This window comes from Lagenorhynchus albirostris, chromosome 2, assembly GCF_949774975.1.
Source record: "Lagenorhynchus albirostris chromosome 2, mLagAlb1.1, whole genome shotgun sequence".
Classification (NCBI taxonomy): Eukaryota; Metazoa; Chordata; class Mammalia; order Artiodactyla; family Delphinidae; genus Lagenorhynchus; species Lagenorhynchus albirostris.
In genome coordinates, this window is record NC_083096.1 from 77,913,338 (window position 1) to 77,929,816 (window position 16,479).

Genomic DNA, 16,479 nt, shown 5'->3' on the forward strand with positions numbered 1-16,479 from the left:
AAAAAAAAAAAAAAAAAAAAAAAAAAAGACTGTTTGCTTTTTTACTGTTGAGTTTTGAGAGTTCTTTTTATATTCTAGATAGAAGTCCTTTGTCCTTTGTTGCAATGTTTTTCCCACTCTGTAACTTGTCTTTTGATCCTCTCTCAGTCTTTTCACAGAGCAAAAGTTTTTCATTTCAGTGATGTCCTTCATAGAGCAAAAGTTTTTCATTTCAGTGATGTCCAGTTTACCAGTTTTTCCTTTCGTGGATCATGCTTATGGTACCAAGTCTGAGAACTCTTTGACTAGCCCCTAGATCCTGCAGATTTTGTCCTATTTTTTTTTAAATTTATTTTTATTTATTTATTTTTGGCTGCGTTGGGTCTTCATTGCTGCGTGTGGGCTTTCTCTAGTTCCGGCGAGCGGGGGCTACTCTTCGTTGCTGTGCGCGGGCTTCTTATGTGGTGGCTTCTCTTGTTGCAGAGCACAGGCTCTAGGTGCACAGGCTTCAGTAGTTGTGGCACGTGGACTCAGTAGTTGTGGCTCACGGGCTCTAGAGCGCAGGCTCAGTAGTTGTGGCACATGGGCTTAATTGCTCTGCGGCATGTGGGATCTTCCCAGACCAGGGATCGAACCCGTGTTCCTTGCACTGGCAGGTGGCTTCTTAACCACTGCGCCACCAGGGAAGTCCGACTCCTGTGGTTTTTTCTAAAAGTTACATAGTTTTACACTTTACATATAAGTCCATGATCCATTTTGATTAATTTTTGTATAAGGGGTCAAGGTTCATTTTTTGGCCTATAGATGTCTAGTTGCTCTAGCACCATTTGTTGAAAAGGCTATCTTTCCTCCATTGAATTGCTTTTGCACTTTTGTCAAAATCATTTGGGCATATTTGTGTGGGTCTGTTTCTGGGTTCCATCGATCTAAGTGTCTGTCCCTTTGCCAGGGCCACACAGTCTTAATTGCTATAGCTATATTAGAAGTCTTTCAGGTAGATTTTTCTCCCACTTTTTCTTTGCTTTAGCTATTATAGTTTACTTACCTTCCTGTATAAATTTTAGAATGGTCATGTTTAATTTTTTATTTATTTATTTATTTTTGTGGTACACGGGCCTCTCACTGTTGTGGCCTCTCCCGTTGCGGAGCACGGGCTCCGGACGCGCAGGCTCAGTGGCCATGGCTCACGGGCCTAGCTGCTCCGCGGCATGTGGGATCTTCCCGGACCGGGGCATGAACCTGTGTCCCCTGCATCGGCAGCCGGACTCTCAACCACTGCGCCACCAGGGGAGACCCATGTTTAATTTTTTTTTTTTTTTTTTTTTGGTACACGGGCCTCTCACTGCTGTGGCCTCTCCCGTTGCGGAGCACGGGCTCCGGACGCGCAGGCTCAGCGGCCATGGCTCACGGGCCCAGCCGCTCCGCGGCATGTGGGATCTTCCCGGACCGGGGCACGAACCCATGTCCCCTGCATCGGCAGGCAGACTCTCAACCATTGCGCCACCAGGGAAGCCCTAATTTTTTAAAAAAATTTTTTAGTTAAAAACATTTTTTTAATACAATTAGTTTTTTAGTTTTTTTTTTTTTACCATTATTTTTTTTTTATTTTTGGCTGTGTTGGGTCTTCATTGCTGTGTGCGGGCTTTCTCTAGTTGCGGCGAACAGGGGCTACTCTTCATTGCAGTGCACAGGCTTCTCATTGCAGTGGTTTCTCTTGTTGTGGAGCACGGGCTCTAGGCATGTGGGCTTCAGTAGTTGAGGCACATGGGCTCAGTAGTTGTGGCTTGCAGGCTTAGTTGCTCCGTGGCATGTGGGATCGTCCCAGTCTAGGGATCGAACCTGTGTCCCCTCCATTGGCAGGCGGATTCTTAACCACTGTGTCACCAGGGAAGTCCCTAGAATGGTCATGTGTATATCTTCAGAAACATCTGGGTAGAATTTTGATAGGAATTGCATTAAACCTGTTTATCAGTTTGAAGAGAATTAACATCTTTTGTTGAGTCTTCCAATCCATGAACATGGTATGTCTCTCCATTTATTTAGGTCTTTGGTTCTTTGATCAGCATTCTTTCAGCATACAAATCTTGTGCCTGTTTGATAGATTTACACTTAAATATTTTTTCTTTTTTGAAGTGGTTATGAATGGTTTTATAGTTTAAATTTTGATGCCCATGTGTTAATTGCTACTATATAGAAACACAGTTGATTTTTGTATATTTATTTTGTATACTGCAACTTCGTTGAATTCACTTATTTGTTCTAGGAGGGTTTTTTGTTTGTTTTGGTAGATTCCTTAGGATTTTCTGCAAAGACAATCATGTAATCTGCAAATGGGGGCAGTTTTATTTTTTCCTTTCTGATCTGTATGCCTTCTATTTCCTTTTCCTGCACTTTTGCACAGGCTAGAACTTCCCACACTATGTTTAAATAAGTGATGAGAGTGAACATTTTTTCCTAGTTCCCAAATCTTAGGGAGAAAACATTGTCTTTCACCATTAAGTATAATATTAGCAGTATTTTTTTTTCTTTCTTTTTGTAGATACTTTTATCAAGGTGAGGACGTTTCACTTTATTTTAATTTTTCTATGTTTTTATCAGAATGGATATTGAATTTTAGCAAATACTTTTTATGCATAGGCTGATATGATCATGTTATTTTTCTTCTTAGCCAATTAATATGTTGATGGATTTTAAGTATTGAACCAGTTTACTTCCCTTGAATAAAACACATGGTCACGTTGTATAGTTCTTTAGCTATTGCTAAATTCTGTTTGCTAAAATTGCTAAATTTTATTTACTAATATTTTATTAAGGATTTTTGCTTCAATTTTCATGAGGAACATTGATCTCTAGTTTTTGTTTTGTTTTTCTACTGTCTTTGTCTGGTTTTTGTATCAGGGTAATACTAGCTTCAATAGATGAATTGGTAAGTGTCCCCTTCCTCAAATAGTTTCTGGAGGAGATTGTGTAGCATTGCTGTTCTTTAAATGTTTGGTAGCATTCTCCAGTTAAATCAGCTAGACCTAAATTTTTTTTTTTTTGAGAGTGCTTAAATTATGAATTCAGTTTTCTAATAGGTATGAGGCTATTCATATCAACTATTTTGTGTTTGAACAGTTGTTTTAGTTTGTATTTTTTAAGGAATTGATCCTTTTGGTCTAAGTTGTCAAATTTATGTGTGTAAGTTTTAGTATTCCTAATTATCTCTTAGATTTCTTCAGGGTCTCTAGTGATATCCCTGGTTTTTTTTTTTCCTGATTTTGGTAGTTTGTGTGTTGTGTGTCTTGCTAGAGGTTTGTCAATTTTATTGATCTATTTAAAGAATTCTTTGTTTTATTTTTAAATTGTTTTTCTGTTTTAAAATTTTATTATTTTGTGTTTTCCATTATTTCTTTCCTTTTGCTTGCTTTGCATTTATTTATCCTAGGTTCTTGAGGTGGAAGTTTAGATGATTTATTTGACTTTTCCTCTTTTCTAATATAGCATTTTAATGACTATAGCTTCTGGGGTGTCCCACAAATTTTACCATCTTGTAATTTCATTAAAATTTTAAAAAATAAATTTATTTATTTATTTTTGTCTGTGACGGGTCTTCGTTGCTATGCATGGGCTTTCTCTAGTTGCAGCGAGTGGGGGCTGCTCTTTGTTGTAGTGCGTGAGCTTTTCATTGCAGTGGCTTCTCGTGTTGTGGAGCACGGGCTCTAGGCACACGGGCTTCACTAGTTGTGGCACATGGGTGGGCTCAGTAGTTGTGGCTTGCGGGCTGTAGAGTGCAGGCTCAATAGTTGTGGTGCACGGGCTTAGTTGCTCCGCGGCATGTGGGATCTTCCCGGACCAGGGCTTGAACCTGTGTCCCCTGCATTGGCAGGCGGATTCTTAACCACTGCGCCACCAGGGAAGTCCCTCATTTTAATTTTAGTTCACTGTACTTTTTATTCCCTTTGAGACTTTCTCTTTGACTGATTATTTAGAAATGTGTTATTTAATGTCCAAGTGAATGGAGATTTTCCTGTTATCTTTCTGTTACTGATTTCTAAATAGTTTGATTCCACTGTGGTTGGAGAATCCAATCTATGATTATTTTATTTATTTGTTTTTTAAATTTTTGGCTGCACTGGGTCTTCCTTGCAGCGTGCGGGCTCTTTGTTGTGGGTTTCTCTCTAGTTGTGGGCTCAGGAGCATGCAGGCTCAGTAGTTGTGACACGCAGGCTTCTCTCTAGTTGTGGCTTGCAGTTTTGGTTGCCTCGTGGCATGTGGGATCTTAGTTCCCCAACCAGGGATCAAACCCGCATCCCCTGCATTGGAAGGCGGATTCTTCACCACTGGACCACCAGGGAATTCCCGCAATTCTTTTATACTTGTTGAGGTTTGTTTAAAGGCCCAGGATATGGTCTATCTTGGTATATGTTCTGGGGACACTTGAAAAGAATGTATATCTGCTGTTGTTGGGTGTAGTGTTTTTATAAATGTTAATTGGACCCTGTTGATTGAGGTATCATTGAGAACTTCTATATCTTTGCTGATTTTCTTTTTTTCTTTTAAGTTCTCTTTAATACTTATTTATTTTATTTTGGCTGTGTTGACTCTTAGTTGAGGTATGCCGGATCTTTGTTGGCGGCATACCGGATCCTCCCCTGCAGTGCGGACTCCTCGTTGTGGCGCGCGAGCTTCTCTGTAGTTGTGGCGCGTGGGTTGCAGAGCGTGTGGGCTCTATAGTTGTGGCGTGCGGGCTCCAGAGCTCGTGGGCTCTGTAGTTTGCAGCACGTGGGCTCTCTAGTTGTGGCCCACATGCTTAGAAGTTGCAGCACGCAGGCTTAGTTGCCCTGCAGCATGTGGGATCTTAGTTCCCTGACCAGGGATCAAACCCGCGTCCTCTGCATTGGAAGGTGGATTCTTAACCCCTGGACCACCAGGGAAGTCCCTGTTTAGCTATAGGTCTGCTGGTGACAAATCCTCCTTAGTTTTCCATCATCAGAGAATGTGTTGATTTCCCACTCATCTCTTAAACTTTTTTTTTAATTTTTAAGAATTTTAAAAATTTTATTTATTTAATTTTGGCTGAAGCAGAAGTAGTATATGACATTTAATAAGAAAATTTTGTAAAATAAATTAATGGAGAATGGAGGACTTTCCTATTAGATAATTCAAATGTACTATAAAGCTGTAGTTATCAAACATGTTCAGTATTGACATAGGAGCTGGAAAATATATTAATACAGAATAAAAGTATAGAAAGAGATCAATTATTTGTAGACACCTAAAAGTAAAGTAAAGTAAGTAAAGTAGTAAAGTAAAAGTAAAGTAGTAAAGGAGTCATTTCCGATAAGTGAGGAAAGGATGGATTATCCCATAAATGATATTAGAATAATTATCTAACCATGTATAAGAAAATAATCAGAGTCCTGCCTTATGCCAGGTAGGCATAAGTAGTAAATTCCATATGGATTAAAAATCTAAATGTGAAACACAAAAGTAGTATAAGAAAACATAGAAATAATCTCGAGGGTGGGGAGCTTTCCTAAGTAAGACAGAAATCCCGGAATTATTTAGGAAAACACTGATAAATTTTACAGCATAAAATTGTGAAATGTTATATATTTAAAGGCTAAGATAGGTGATGAAAAAATATTTGTAATACATAACAGGCATATATTATCTTTTATATATTGATATCCTTTAATATCCTTTATATACTGATAGATCTTACAAATTCATTAGAAAAAGATATTCAGTATAAAAATATTAAAGATATGAAAAGTCAACTCATTGATTTCAGATGACTAATGTAAAAAGATACAAGAATTACAACAAATACTGTACCATTTTTACCTGTCAGGTTTGGTGAAATTAAAAAGTATAATATGCAGTTCTGGTGAGAGAAATAGGTACTCTCGTATCCTGTTAGTGGGAGCAAAAATTGTAGCAGGCTTTCTGGAACATAATTAGCCATGACCAAATGTGCCTGTTTTTGATCAGAGAGATAGGTGTATATAATCTGAGGGAAAAAATAAGAAATAAAATGAGCTCAACTTAAAAAAAAAACACATTTGTTTATTTATTTGGCTGCACTGGGTCTTCGTTGCAGCACGTGGGATCTAGTTCCTTGACCAGGGATCAAACCCGGGCCCCCTGCATTGGGAGCGCAGTCTACTGGACCACCAGGGAAGTCCCTACTCTATATAGTTTTTTTTGAGTATTGGAATTTAGGTGATTTTTTAAATTTTGGGTTTTTTTTGTATTTTCCAAAAAAAATAAATCAGAGGAGCTAAGTTATGTATATTTGTTGCATTAGTGAAATATGTAAACCAATTTGTGTGTGTGTTTTAGATTAATATTATGTCACTATTACCAGCTTTTAAAAGAGAAGGCTATAGAATATAGTGCTACCTCTTCCAAACTGTATGAAGTTGGGGGAATTGAAGTGTAGGGAAATCTTTTCTCAGGGTAAGAATTCAAGAAAAGCAGCCTGGACGTGAGCATTTGGGTTTTCTAGCAAACTCCTGAGATTTTATCCATAGCTTGAGCCTTTCTTCTAGCCAGTTTGATGATGATGATAAGCAAGAACAATCTTTTTAAAATCTGTATTTCTGTTCTTCTCTGACAGAAATGACATCAGATGTACCATCACTGGGTCCAGCCATTGCCTCTGGAAACCCTGGGCCTGGGATTCAAGGTGGAGGAGCCATTGTCCAGAGGGCTATTAAGCGGCGACCAGGGTGAGTTTGAGTGTACTATGTTACAAACGTCTCTCCTTTAAACCAGCCTGATTTTGTTAGTCGCTGAACCATCTATTCCTAACCCTCTCACTTCTTCTGGCTACTTACTACACTCCTATCAGATAACTTTCTTTAATCCCTGGATTTTTCTTTGTATGGAATTGATGTCTTTATCTTAGTTTCTTACAAGCAGTTTTATTTTGTTTTTTAAAACAAAAATCTCTAAGAGGTAAAGGACTCTGGCTAAGCCCAAAGATTTCACCATTGCTGAGAAAATTTCACTGCTTTCATTAAACTTTGTATCTGCATTCTCAAAAGTTTTTTGGTAGGCCTTTTTTTTTTCTTGGCTGTGTTGGGTCTTCGCTGCTGCACGTGGGCTTTCTCTAGTTGCAGCAGGCAGGGGCTACTCTTAGTAGTGGTACATGGGCTTCTCATTGCAGTGGCTTCTCGTTGTGGAGCATGGGCTGTAGGTGCGTAGGCGTCAGTAGTTACAGCACACGGGCTTAATAGTCACGACACAAGGGCTCTAGGGCGCGCGGGCTTCAGTAGTTGTGGTGCTCAGGCTTCGTAGTGGTGGCTTGCGGGCCCTAGAGCGCAGGCTCAGTAGTTGTGGTGCACGGGCTTAGTTGCTCCATGGCATGTGGGATCTTCCCAGACCAGGGATCGAACCTATGTCCCCTGCATTGGCAGGTGGATTCTTAACTACTGTGCCACCAGGGAAGTCCCTGGTAGGCTTTTTACTTTTCTGAATTTAGAGAATGCTGAACTGTAGAATATGTCTCCTTTAAGTTATTGATATGTTGCCTTGCTTGGAACCTAGAGTCCATTCAGTTCCAAAATTATTTATTAGATGCCTCATTAGTGTAAGTCATTGTGCCGATTGCTACTAGGATACAAAGGTAAATAAGGCACAGTCTTCGTCTTTTAGTTGCTTATGTTCTGAAAGGGATAATCACTACATGCATAAATATAATTCAAGATAGAATATGCCAGGTTTGCTAAGAAAGGAACAGATACACTGCTGTGTGTTTCAGTGTATGGGAATACCACCATTGGTTGTTAGAAATTGGGAAAGGCTTCAGAAAAGAGGTTGCTTTAGAAAGGCCTGGAAGAATGGGTAGTATTTTACCTACTTTTTAAAGTATTAAAGTATTGAATTTCTTTTTCTTTCTTTTGCTTTTAATAATTATGTAGCTAGTGTTATAACTAGTCTTTAAGTTTCCTCTTACCAGTAGTAATGAAAGAGTGATCCCTGGGTTAAGGTGTTAACATGAGTAACATATTAAGACTTGCTATGTCTCCAAGAGCTTTATACATTTTAACTCATTTACTGAGGTATCTGGTGAATAAGTAACTTACCCAAGGTTTTGAAGCTAATAAGTGGAAGATCTATGATATGAACCTTGGGAGGTTAGCTTTTATTGTCTACTCTCTTAAACACAGTGTTGTGGTTATATATAATAGCAAACAATTAGAAGCAGTATTATCAAAATTAGGGGATTGATTGAGAAAGTTGTATTGAAAATGTACAGCTATTAAAAGTGACAAATATGTATTGGTACAGAAAAATGTTTACAGTATATTGAGAAAAGAGGTTACAGGGGCTTCCCTGGTGGCACAGTGGTTAAGAATCCGCATGCCAATGCAGGGGACACGGGTTCAAGCCGTGGTCCGGAAGCTCCCACATACCACGGAGCAACTAAGCCCATGTGCCACAACTACTTAGCCTGCGCTGTAGAGCCCACGAGCCACAACAACTGAAGCCCGTGTGCCACAACTACTGAAGCCTGCACGCCTAGAGCCTGTGCTCTGCAACAAGAGCAGCCACCACAATGAGAAGCCCTCGCACCACAATGAAGAGTAGCCCCCGCTCACCGCAACTAGAGAAAGGCACACAGCAACAGAAGACCCAACGCAGCCAATAAATAAACAAATAAAATATATTTTAAAAAAAGAATAAAATGAAATAAAAAAGGTTACAGTGTATGTAATATACCAACTCTATCAGAAAAAAATATATAAATAACATGTGTGCATAGCAAAAAAACTGAAAGGATACTCATCAGATGTATGGGTGATGGGATTATGGGTGATTTATTTTTTCTTGTTTTTAGTTATTTCTAGATTTTCTGAAGTGTGTTTTATTGATAATCAGGAAAATATATTAAAATAAATATACATTTTTTAAAAGAAAGATTGGAAAATATAGAAAAGACTAAAGAGCAATAATCCTACTACCCAAAGTCATCTCCCATCAGTTTTTTTTAGTGTAATTACTTCATTCTTTATTCTATATGTAGATTTCTTTAAATAGTTATAATCATATAATTATGTAGGTTTATATAGCCTGGTCTTTTCACCTAATTGTATACAATAACCTTTTTTCCATATTGTCACATATGCTATAGAAACATAATTTAAAATACTTACATAGAGGGGATGTACTTAATTGCTATTTTGGGACATTTAAACTGTTTTGAAGATTTGCTGTTATATATAATGCTTAATGAATATCTTTGTATATAAATTTTTTTCTCTGAGTTATTTCTTTAGGATAGATTCTTAGAAGTGGAGTTATTGGGTAAATAGGTAGACTTTGACAGGTGATCTGGGGCTACAGAGAGGAAGAAGAATGGACACTTCCAGGGTTGATGCTATGTACTTCATATATAACCCATTTAGAGGCCCATAATATCAGGTTATCACAGTAGTAGAGATGCCAAGATCATTGGGTTAAGGTGGTAACATGAGTAATGTTTTAGTTTAATGGAGTATAGAGATTAATAGGAGATTGGCCTATCTTGTTACCTATAATCTTGCCTAATCCCTTGAAATGAAAGTCACCTCTGCTTTTACTAAACATTTAAAGCTTATTGATTGTGCTCTCCATATGAAGCTTTCTCATTCTCACTTGTATATTTTATTTGTCTAGGCAAAGAATCCCTTGAGGGCAAGTCTTTTGTTTTCACCTCATCTAGCACAGTATCCGGAATGTAGCATATATTACTTGTTCATTAGGTGAATGAAGGAGAGAAACATCATTTAACAACCTTGGGGGAATTCCCTGTTGGTTCAGTGGTTAGAACTCCGCGCTTTCACTGCTGAGGACACGGGTTCAATCCTGGGTTCAGTCCCTTGGGAACTAAGATCCCACAAGCTGTGCAGCGCAGCCAAAAAGCAACCAACCAACCAACCAGCCAACCTCCAGAGGTCTTAAAATCACTCCCTATGGAACATCACTGTTTTGAGAGATGTTTCAGAGAGCTTAACATAGCCTAAGGCAGACTATAGAAATGAAAAACAGTCCTGAATTATTCATATTAATTTTTTCTTGTCTTTTTGAGTTGATCCTGCTCCTTTTGTAGAGGTTGTACTGTGATATAAAACTTTGGCAAAGGTGGATTGCTACCCTAGGAAAATGAAAGGTAGCAATAGGTATTCCTTTTTTTTTTTTTTTCTTTTTGCGGTACGCTGGCCTCTCACTGTCGTGGCCTCTCTCGTTGCGGAGCATAGGCTCACAGGCCTAGCCGCTCCGCGGCGTGTGGGGTCTTCCCGGACCGGGGCACAAACCCGTGTCCCCTGCATCGGCAGGCGGACTCTCACTGCGCCACCAGGGAAGCCCCGGTATTCCCTTTTGATTGGCTAATTTCTTTGCCCAGTTTGGTACAACAGGAAGAGGTAATATACCTTTACTTATTCCACTTCCTCTTTTCCTTCTTCCATCTGAGTGGGTGTTCAGATAGCTTGTAGATTTAGAATTTTAATTTTTTTAATGTTCTGCATTTTCAATAGGCTTATAATATTTTTTGTTTACTTTCCCCAGATTGGATTTTGATGATGATGGAGAAGGGAACAGTAAATTTTTGAGGTAAGATCTTAAAAAACTTCCTCTAGATTTCTGATATTAAAAATTATTTCATTATCTTTATATTTCTGACTCATAATATTTTTGTCTTTAGGCCTAAGGAGAGTGCTTCACCCTAAAACTAAAGTTACCTATTACATTATACCCCATAAAATTTTCAAGCATTCTGGTAATAGCTCCAGAGGAAAGAGCTCAATGAGGGGAGAGCAGAGAATTTACAAGACCCTCTGTGTCAGTTATCTATTGTTGTGTGGCTTAAAAAGAAAAATGATTTATTATTTCTCACAATTCTGTGGATTGGTTAGATGGTTATTCTGCTGATCTTGCCTAGACTCGCTCATAAGACTGCATTCAGCTGCCTTGTCAGCTGGGAACTGGACTCAGCTGATAAGGCTGGGTATCTCTTTCTTTGTGGTCTTTTATCCTTAAGGAGGGCAGACTGAGTGTCTTTACATGGTGATGGCTGCAATCCAAAGGGCAGGTCCCAGTCTGAATGCTTATCAAGCTATTGCTTTGGATTGACGTTTGCTGTTGTCCCATTGGCTAAAGCAAGTCATATGTCTGAGTCCTGATTCAGTACAGGATGGTGCTATACCAGGTAGTGAATACTGCAAGGTGTAATTAGTTTGGGGGTCATTAATGTACTAATCTTTCATGCCCTCTAATACTCACTGACTTCTCCTACAGAGCAGGAATTGGAATTTGTATCTTTGAGTAGTGAATCTTCTGGAGAACTGAAAATGGACTTTTCAGTATATTGATGAAGGAGTTTTTTCAGAAAAGGGAAATTTTTATTGTTGCTTAAGACCAGTCACTTGGCTTTGTTTTTAAGTAAGGAAAGCAATAAGAGTCAAAGAATGGAAGATAACCTTGACTGCAACCTGCCTTTTTTCTTTTCAAATTTGAAAATATTACCTAGGTAGTGTCTACATTGCAGAATAACAAATATTTGAGAAATAAATAAAGGAGCCCTATTTTTTAAACAATTTATTTTATCATGTGAGTGCCCAGGCTTCATTATTTGTTTGTTTTATTAACTAAGTTCTTAAAAGAAATATAAACATTATATTGCAAAATTTTTAAACAGTGCAGAGTTATATGTAATGAAAGTACATCTTCCCTCACTTCAGACCTTCAGAATCCTTCCCCTTAGACAATTATAGTTTCCAGTTTATTAAGTATCCTTCCAGAAATATTCAGTGCATATGTAAGTGTATTTAAATGCACATATATGTGTGCACATACACACACTGTCTCCTCAGTTTTTGTTTTTACACAGAGGATGCCCATATTGTAAATTGCTTGCCATTGTTTAGTTTTGTAATGCTTAGTCAGTTACATCTATCTGTGTATTTTTTTTAATATCGTTGTTGTTTTTGCAGTGTTTAAAGTGAAAGCTTGTGTTTCTAGCTACTGCCTAGTTGCGGAACACTGCCATATATTCTTGAAAACAACAACCATGGCTTGGCCACCATAAAGAGATAGTTGCAAAATATTGGAGAAAGCAATTCTCCAGGAGAGCTCTTTAGACTTAATGAGTGTCAACAAATGTGAAGAGGGGTAGAGATTTCAATTTCTGTTCAAGAATAGACTTTTTTCATACAGTTCCATTGGGAATTCCTCCAATTAGGAATCCCTAATTATAATGATAAATACTGTTAGTGGAACTGTGTTGTGCATATGAATGAGATAGGGGTAACCACTAGTCTTATTTATACCTATCAGTTAGCTCTATCCCTGAGTCATTGCTTCCATTTCCACAAAATCTGGTAGTCACAGACTATATGCAAATTTAAAAAGGTTTATTTGTCTTTTCCTCAACCATAAAAAAAAGGTTTTCATAATTCATCTTACCAAGTAGGTCATTATGCCCAAGTGAGGCATCACCAATTTTTTTTATTTGACCATGGGTACTTTTTTTTTTTGGCCTCGCGGCTTGTGGGATCTTAGTTCCCCAACCAGGGATCGAACCCATGTCTCCTGCAGTGGAAGCATGGAGTCCTAACCACTGGACCGCCAGGGAATTCCCAGTACTTTTTTTTTTTTTTTAATTGGAATTCTCCACTTTGGTCAATGAGTGAAAGTCTTATTTGCGTTGTATCTGTAAATCAATATTAAATCTCCTTGGTGGATGAAAGCTGTAATTTATTACCTCTTTTCATCACTTTGTTCAAGTGTCATTTTTTTAAAAAATTCATTTTTTAAATTTATTTACTTTTGGCTGCATTGGGTCTTCATTGCTGTGCGTGGGCTTTCTCTAGTTGCGGCGAGCGGGGGCTACTCTTCATTGTGGTGCGCATGCTTCTCATTGCAGTGGCTTCTCGTTGCAGAGCACAGACAGCAGAGAGATATAGGCTATATATAACGCTATAGGCATGCGGGCTTCAGTAGTTGTGGCACACGGGCTCTACTAACTAACTAACTACTGATAGCTGTGGCTCGTGGGCTCTAGAGTGCAGGCTCGGTAGTTGTGGCGCACAGGCTTAGTTGCTCTGTGACATGTGAGATCTTCCGGGACCAGGGCTCGAACCTGTGTCCCCTGTGTTGGCAGACGGATTCATAACCACTGTGCAACCAGTGAAGTCCCAAGTGTCATTTTGTTATATTCTCCAGACAACATCTATAAAATAATTTTTTTTTTTAAACAGAAGAAATTTATTTTCTTACAGTTCTAGAGGCTGGAAGTCTGTGGTCAAGGTGCCAGCGTGGTTGGGCTCTGGTGAGAGCTCTCTTCTTGGCTTGCAGATGGTTGCTTTCTTGTTGTGTCCTCACACAACAGAGGAAGAGGAAGAGGAGTAAGAGAGAAAAAGAGAGAGAGAGAGACCATAAAATAATTTTTAAGAATATAAAGGCTTTGAAATTCTAGGTACAATATTAGAGTTGCTAGTATCTAGAATGCTTCTCAAATTCAAACAAATGCATATACAAATCCACCAGGGGTTCTTGATAAGATAGAGATTATAATTCATTAGGTCTGTGGTAGTACCCAAGATTCTGCATTCTAATAGATTCCTAAGTGATGCTGCTGCTTCTGGTCCACTGACCACACTTTGAGTAGCAAATATCTGCAAGATTCATTCTTGAGATTCAAAATTAATATGAAAGGACTTCCCTGGTAGTGCAGTGGTTAAGAATCCACCTGCCAGTGCAGGGGACATGGGTTCGAGCCCTGGTCCGGGAAAATCCCACATGCTGTGGAGCAACTAAGCCTGTGCACTGCAGCTACTGAGCCCATGTGCCACAACTACTGAAGCCTGTGTGCTTAGAGTCCGTGCTCCGTGACAAGAGAAGCCACCACAGTGAGAAGCCCACACACGGCAACGAAAAGTAGCCCCTGCTTGCCACAACTAGAGAAAGCCTGTGCACGGCAACGAAGACCCAACTCAGCCAAAAGTAAATTAAAACAAACAAAATTAATATGTAAATTATAGGTCTCTTTTTTCAGCTTAGATCACTGTTTTCATTAAAAGTTTGTAGCGGGCTTCCCTGGTGGCGCAGTGGTTGAGAGTCCGCCTGCCGATGCAGGGGACACGGGTTCGTGCCCCGGTCCGGGAAGATCCCACGTGCTGTGGAGCAGCTGGGCCTGTGAGCCATGGCCGCTGAGCCTGCGCGTCCAGAGCCTGTGCTCCGCAACAGGAGAGGCCACAACAGTGAGAGGCCCGAGTACCACAAAAAAAAAAAAATATATAATTTCCATGATACTTGAAGAACTCCTGCAACTCAATAACAAAAAAAAACCTGATTAAAAAATGGGCAAAGGACTTTCAATAGACATTTCTCCAAAGAAGATACACAAATGGCCAAAAAGCATATGGAAACATGCTCATGATCACTAATCAGAGAAATGTAAATCAAAACCACAATGAGTAGGCCATTAGGCTGGCCACCATCAAAAAACCCGGAAAATAACAAGTGTTGGTGAGGATATGGGGGAATTGGAACTCTTGTGTACTGTGGTTGGGAATGTAAAATGGTGCGGCCACTTTGGAGGAACATTAAAAACAGAATTATCATATGATCCAGCAGTGCCACTTCTGGTGATATATCCAAAAGAATTGAAAGCAGGATCTTGGAGAGATATTTGCACACTCATGTTCACCGCCCAATTTTTCATAGTAGCTGAGAGGTGGAAGCACCCCAAATATCCATTGACAAATGAATAAAGAAGTGTGGTATATACAGCTAGTGGAATATTATTCAGCCTTAAAAAAGAAGGAAGTTCTATCACATACTACAACGTGGATGAACCTTGAGGACATTATACTAAATGAAATGAGCCAGTCACAAAAAGATAAATACTGTACGATTTCACTTATATGAGGATCTAAATAAAGCAGCCGAAATCAGAGAGACAGAAAGTAGAATGGTGGTTGCCAGGAGCTGGGCGTGGGATGGGGGCAGGGAGAGTGGGAGGATGGTGTTCAGTAGCTATAGAATTTCAGTTTTTCAAGGTGAAAAAGTTCTAGAGATATTTTGTACAACAGTGTGAACATATTGTAGTTAGCACTACTGAATTGTACACTTAAAAATGGTTAAGATGGTAAATTTTGTGTTACACGTTTTTTGCCATAATTAATGAAAAGCAAAAACAAAACAATCCCTAACCTCAGTGGTGTTGACAGGGTAGTCATCTGTGCCCTCATGAGATCATCATCTGTTTTTGGAGTGTCTGATAAGTAAGAGTAAAGGACACATTAGAACCCTGACAAATAATAGGCATGGGTTTTTAAGTTCTGTGGGATGCTGTTATTATCTCTGTTGTTTTGTGATGCCTTTTCATTGGCTTTTTTTGGTTGAATATTTTTTACCCCTTTCTAGTTTTCCTTTCAGAGTGAAATAGATATAACAAGTGTAATGCCTTGGACTAAGCCCCTTTTTTTCTCCTTCAGGTGTGATGACGATCAGATGTCTAATGATAAGGAGCGGTTTGCCAGGTAATGTAGAGCATCTTGGTCCTTGTCGTGGGACCAGGCAATTCAAAAATACTGAGTTTTCATTTTATCTCAGTGAGAGTTAATTTCTCTATCCAGTCTGTTTCTTCTTCTGAGAGCTGTTGAAATTTAGTATTATACTTGTTTACGTTCGGGTAACAGGGCTTCAGACTTACGGCTTCAAACTAATGGTATATTTTACCCAGTGTTTTTATGTATGTGTTAGATAGCTATACAGTGTGCTTGCTGGGTGTCCACAGGAACACAAACAATATGAATTTCTTTGTTGCATTTATTATTAAGTGGATCTACAAAATCTGTATAGATAATGGTTTTATTCTTTTAAAAATAACAGCAAAGAAATGATTTATGTGAAGACTGGAGTTTTTATTGAAAACAATATGTTTATCTGTCAAGAGGATGAAAAATAATTTGCTTTATTAAACAGATCCTTCTCAAGTCAAATATTGGTTTATTTTTAGAAAGTTTATTCTATATTATTAAGTAGTAAGTTATTTGTTTTTTAAATATCGAGTTTGCAGCCACCTCAGAAAAGTGAATAATCCCAAATCCAGTGCTTAACTAATAAGCATTTACTATTTATTCATTGCTGATACTGCTGGTCTGGGGCCCATACATTGAGAACAATTGATGTAGAGGGCTAAGAAATATCAGTCAGAGTAGTTTAAAACTACTCTGAAGCAGTGAGATGCCATCATAAGCTTTGAATGAGATGCTAATATATAAAATGCATATGGGATTTTTCTCTAGTAGCAGTATATAGGACTGATTAAACAGAAGCACTATAGTCAGGGAGGTAGATATGAGGCTATTGAAATAATAAGACAGTGATAAAATCATGAGGGCCTGGGCTAGAATGGTGGCAATGACAGTAGGAAAGGAGTGAATTTAAGAGGTTTTTGAAGAATTTGTTTATCGAAGTAGATACTTGTAAACATTTTAGGATGTGGACCATCTCTAAAATGAG

General features: G+C 38.7%; 1 protein-coding gene across 2 annotated transcripts in view; it reads left to right on the top strand.

Annotated features, from left to right (window-relative positions):
• ARNT (aryl hydrocarbon receptor nuclear translocator) overlaps positions 1-16,479 on the top strand; it is a 62,551-nt gene that overhangs the window by 16,377 nt on the left and 29,695 nt on the right. For both annotated transcript variants that reach the window (XM_060139031.1, XM_060139032.1), the window contains exons 2-4: positions 6,584-6,695; positions 10,519-10,563; positions 15,450-15,494. In XM_060139031.1, the coding sequence (XP_059995014.1) occupies positions 6,584-6,695; positions 10,519-10,563; positions 15,450-15,494 (202 nt within the window). The remainder of the gene's footprint in view (positions 1-6,583; positions 6,696-10,518; positions 10,564-15,449; positions 15,495-16,479) is intronic.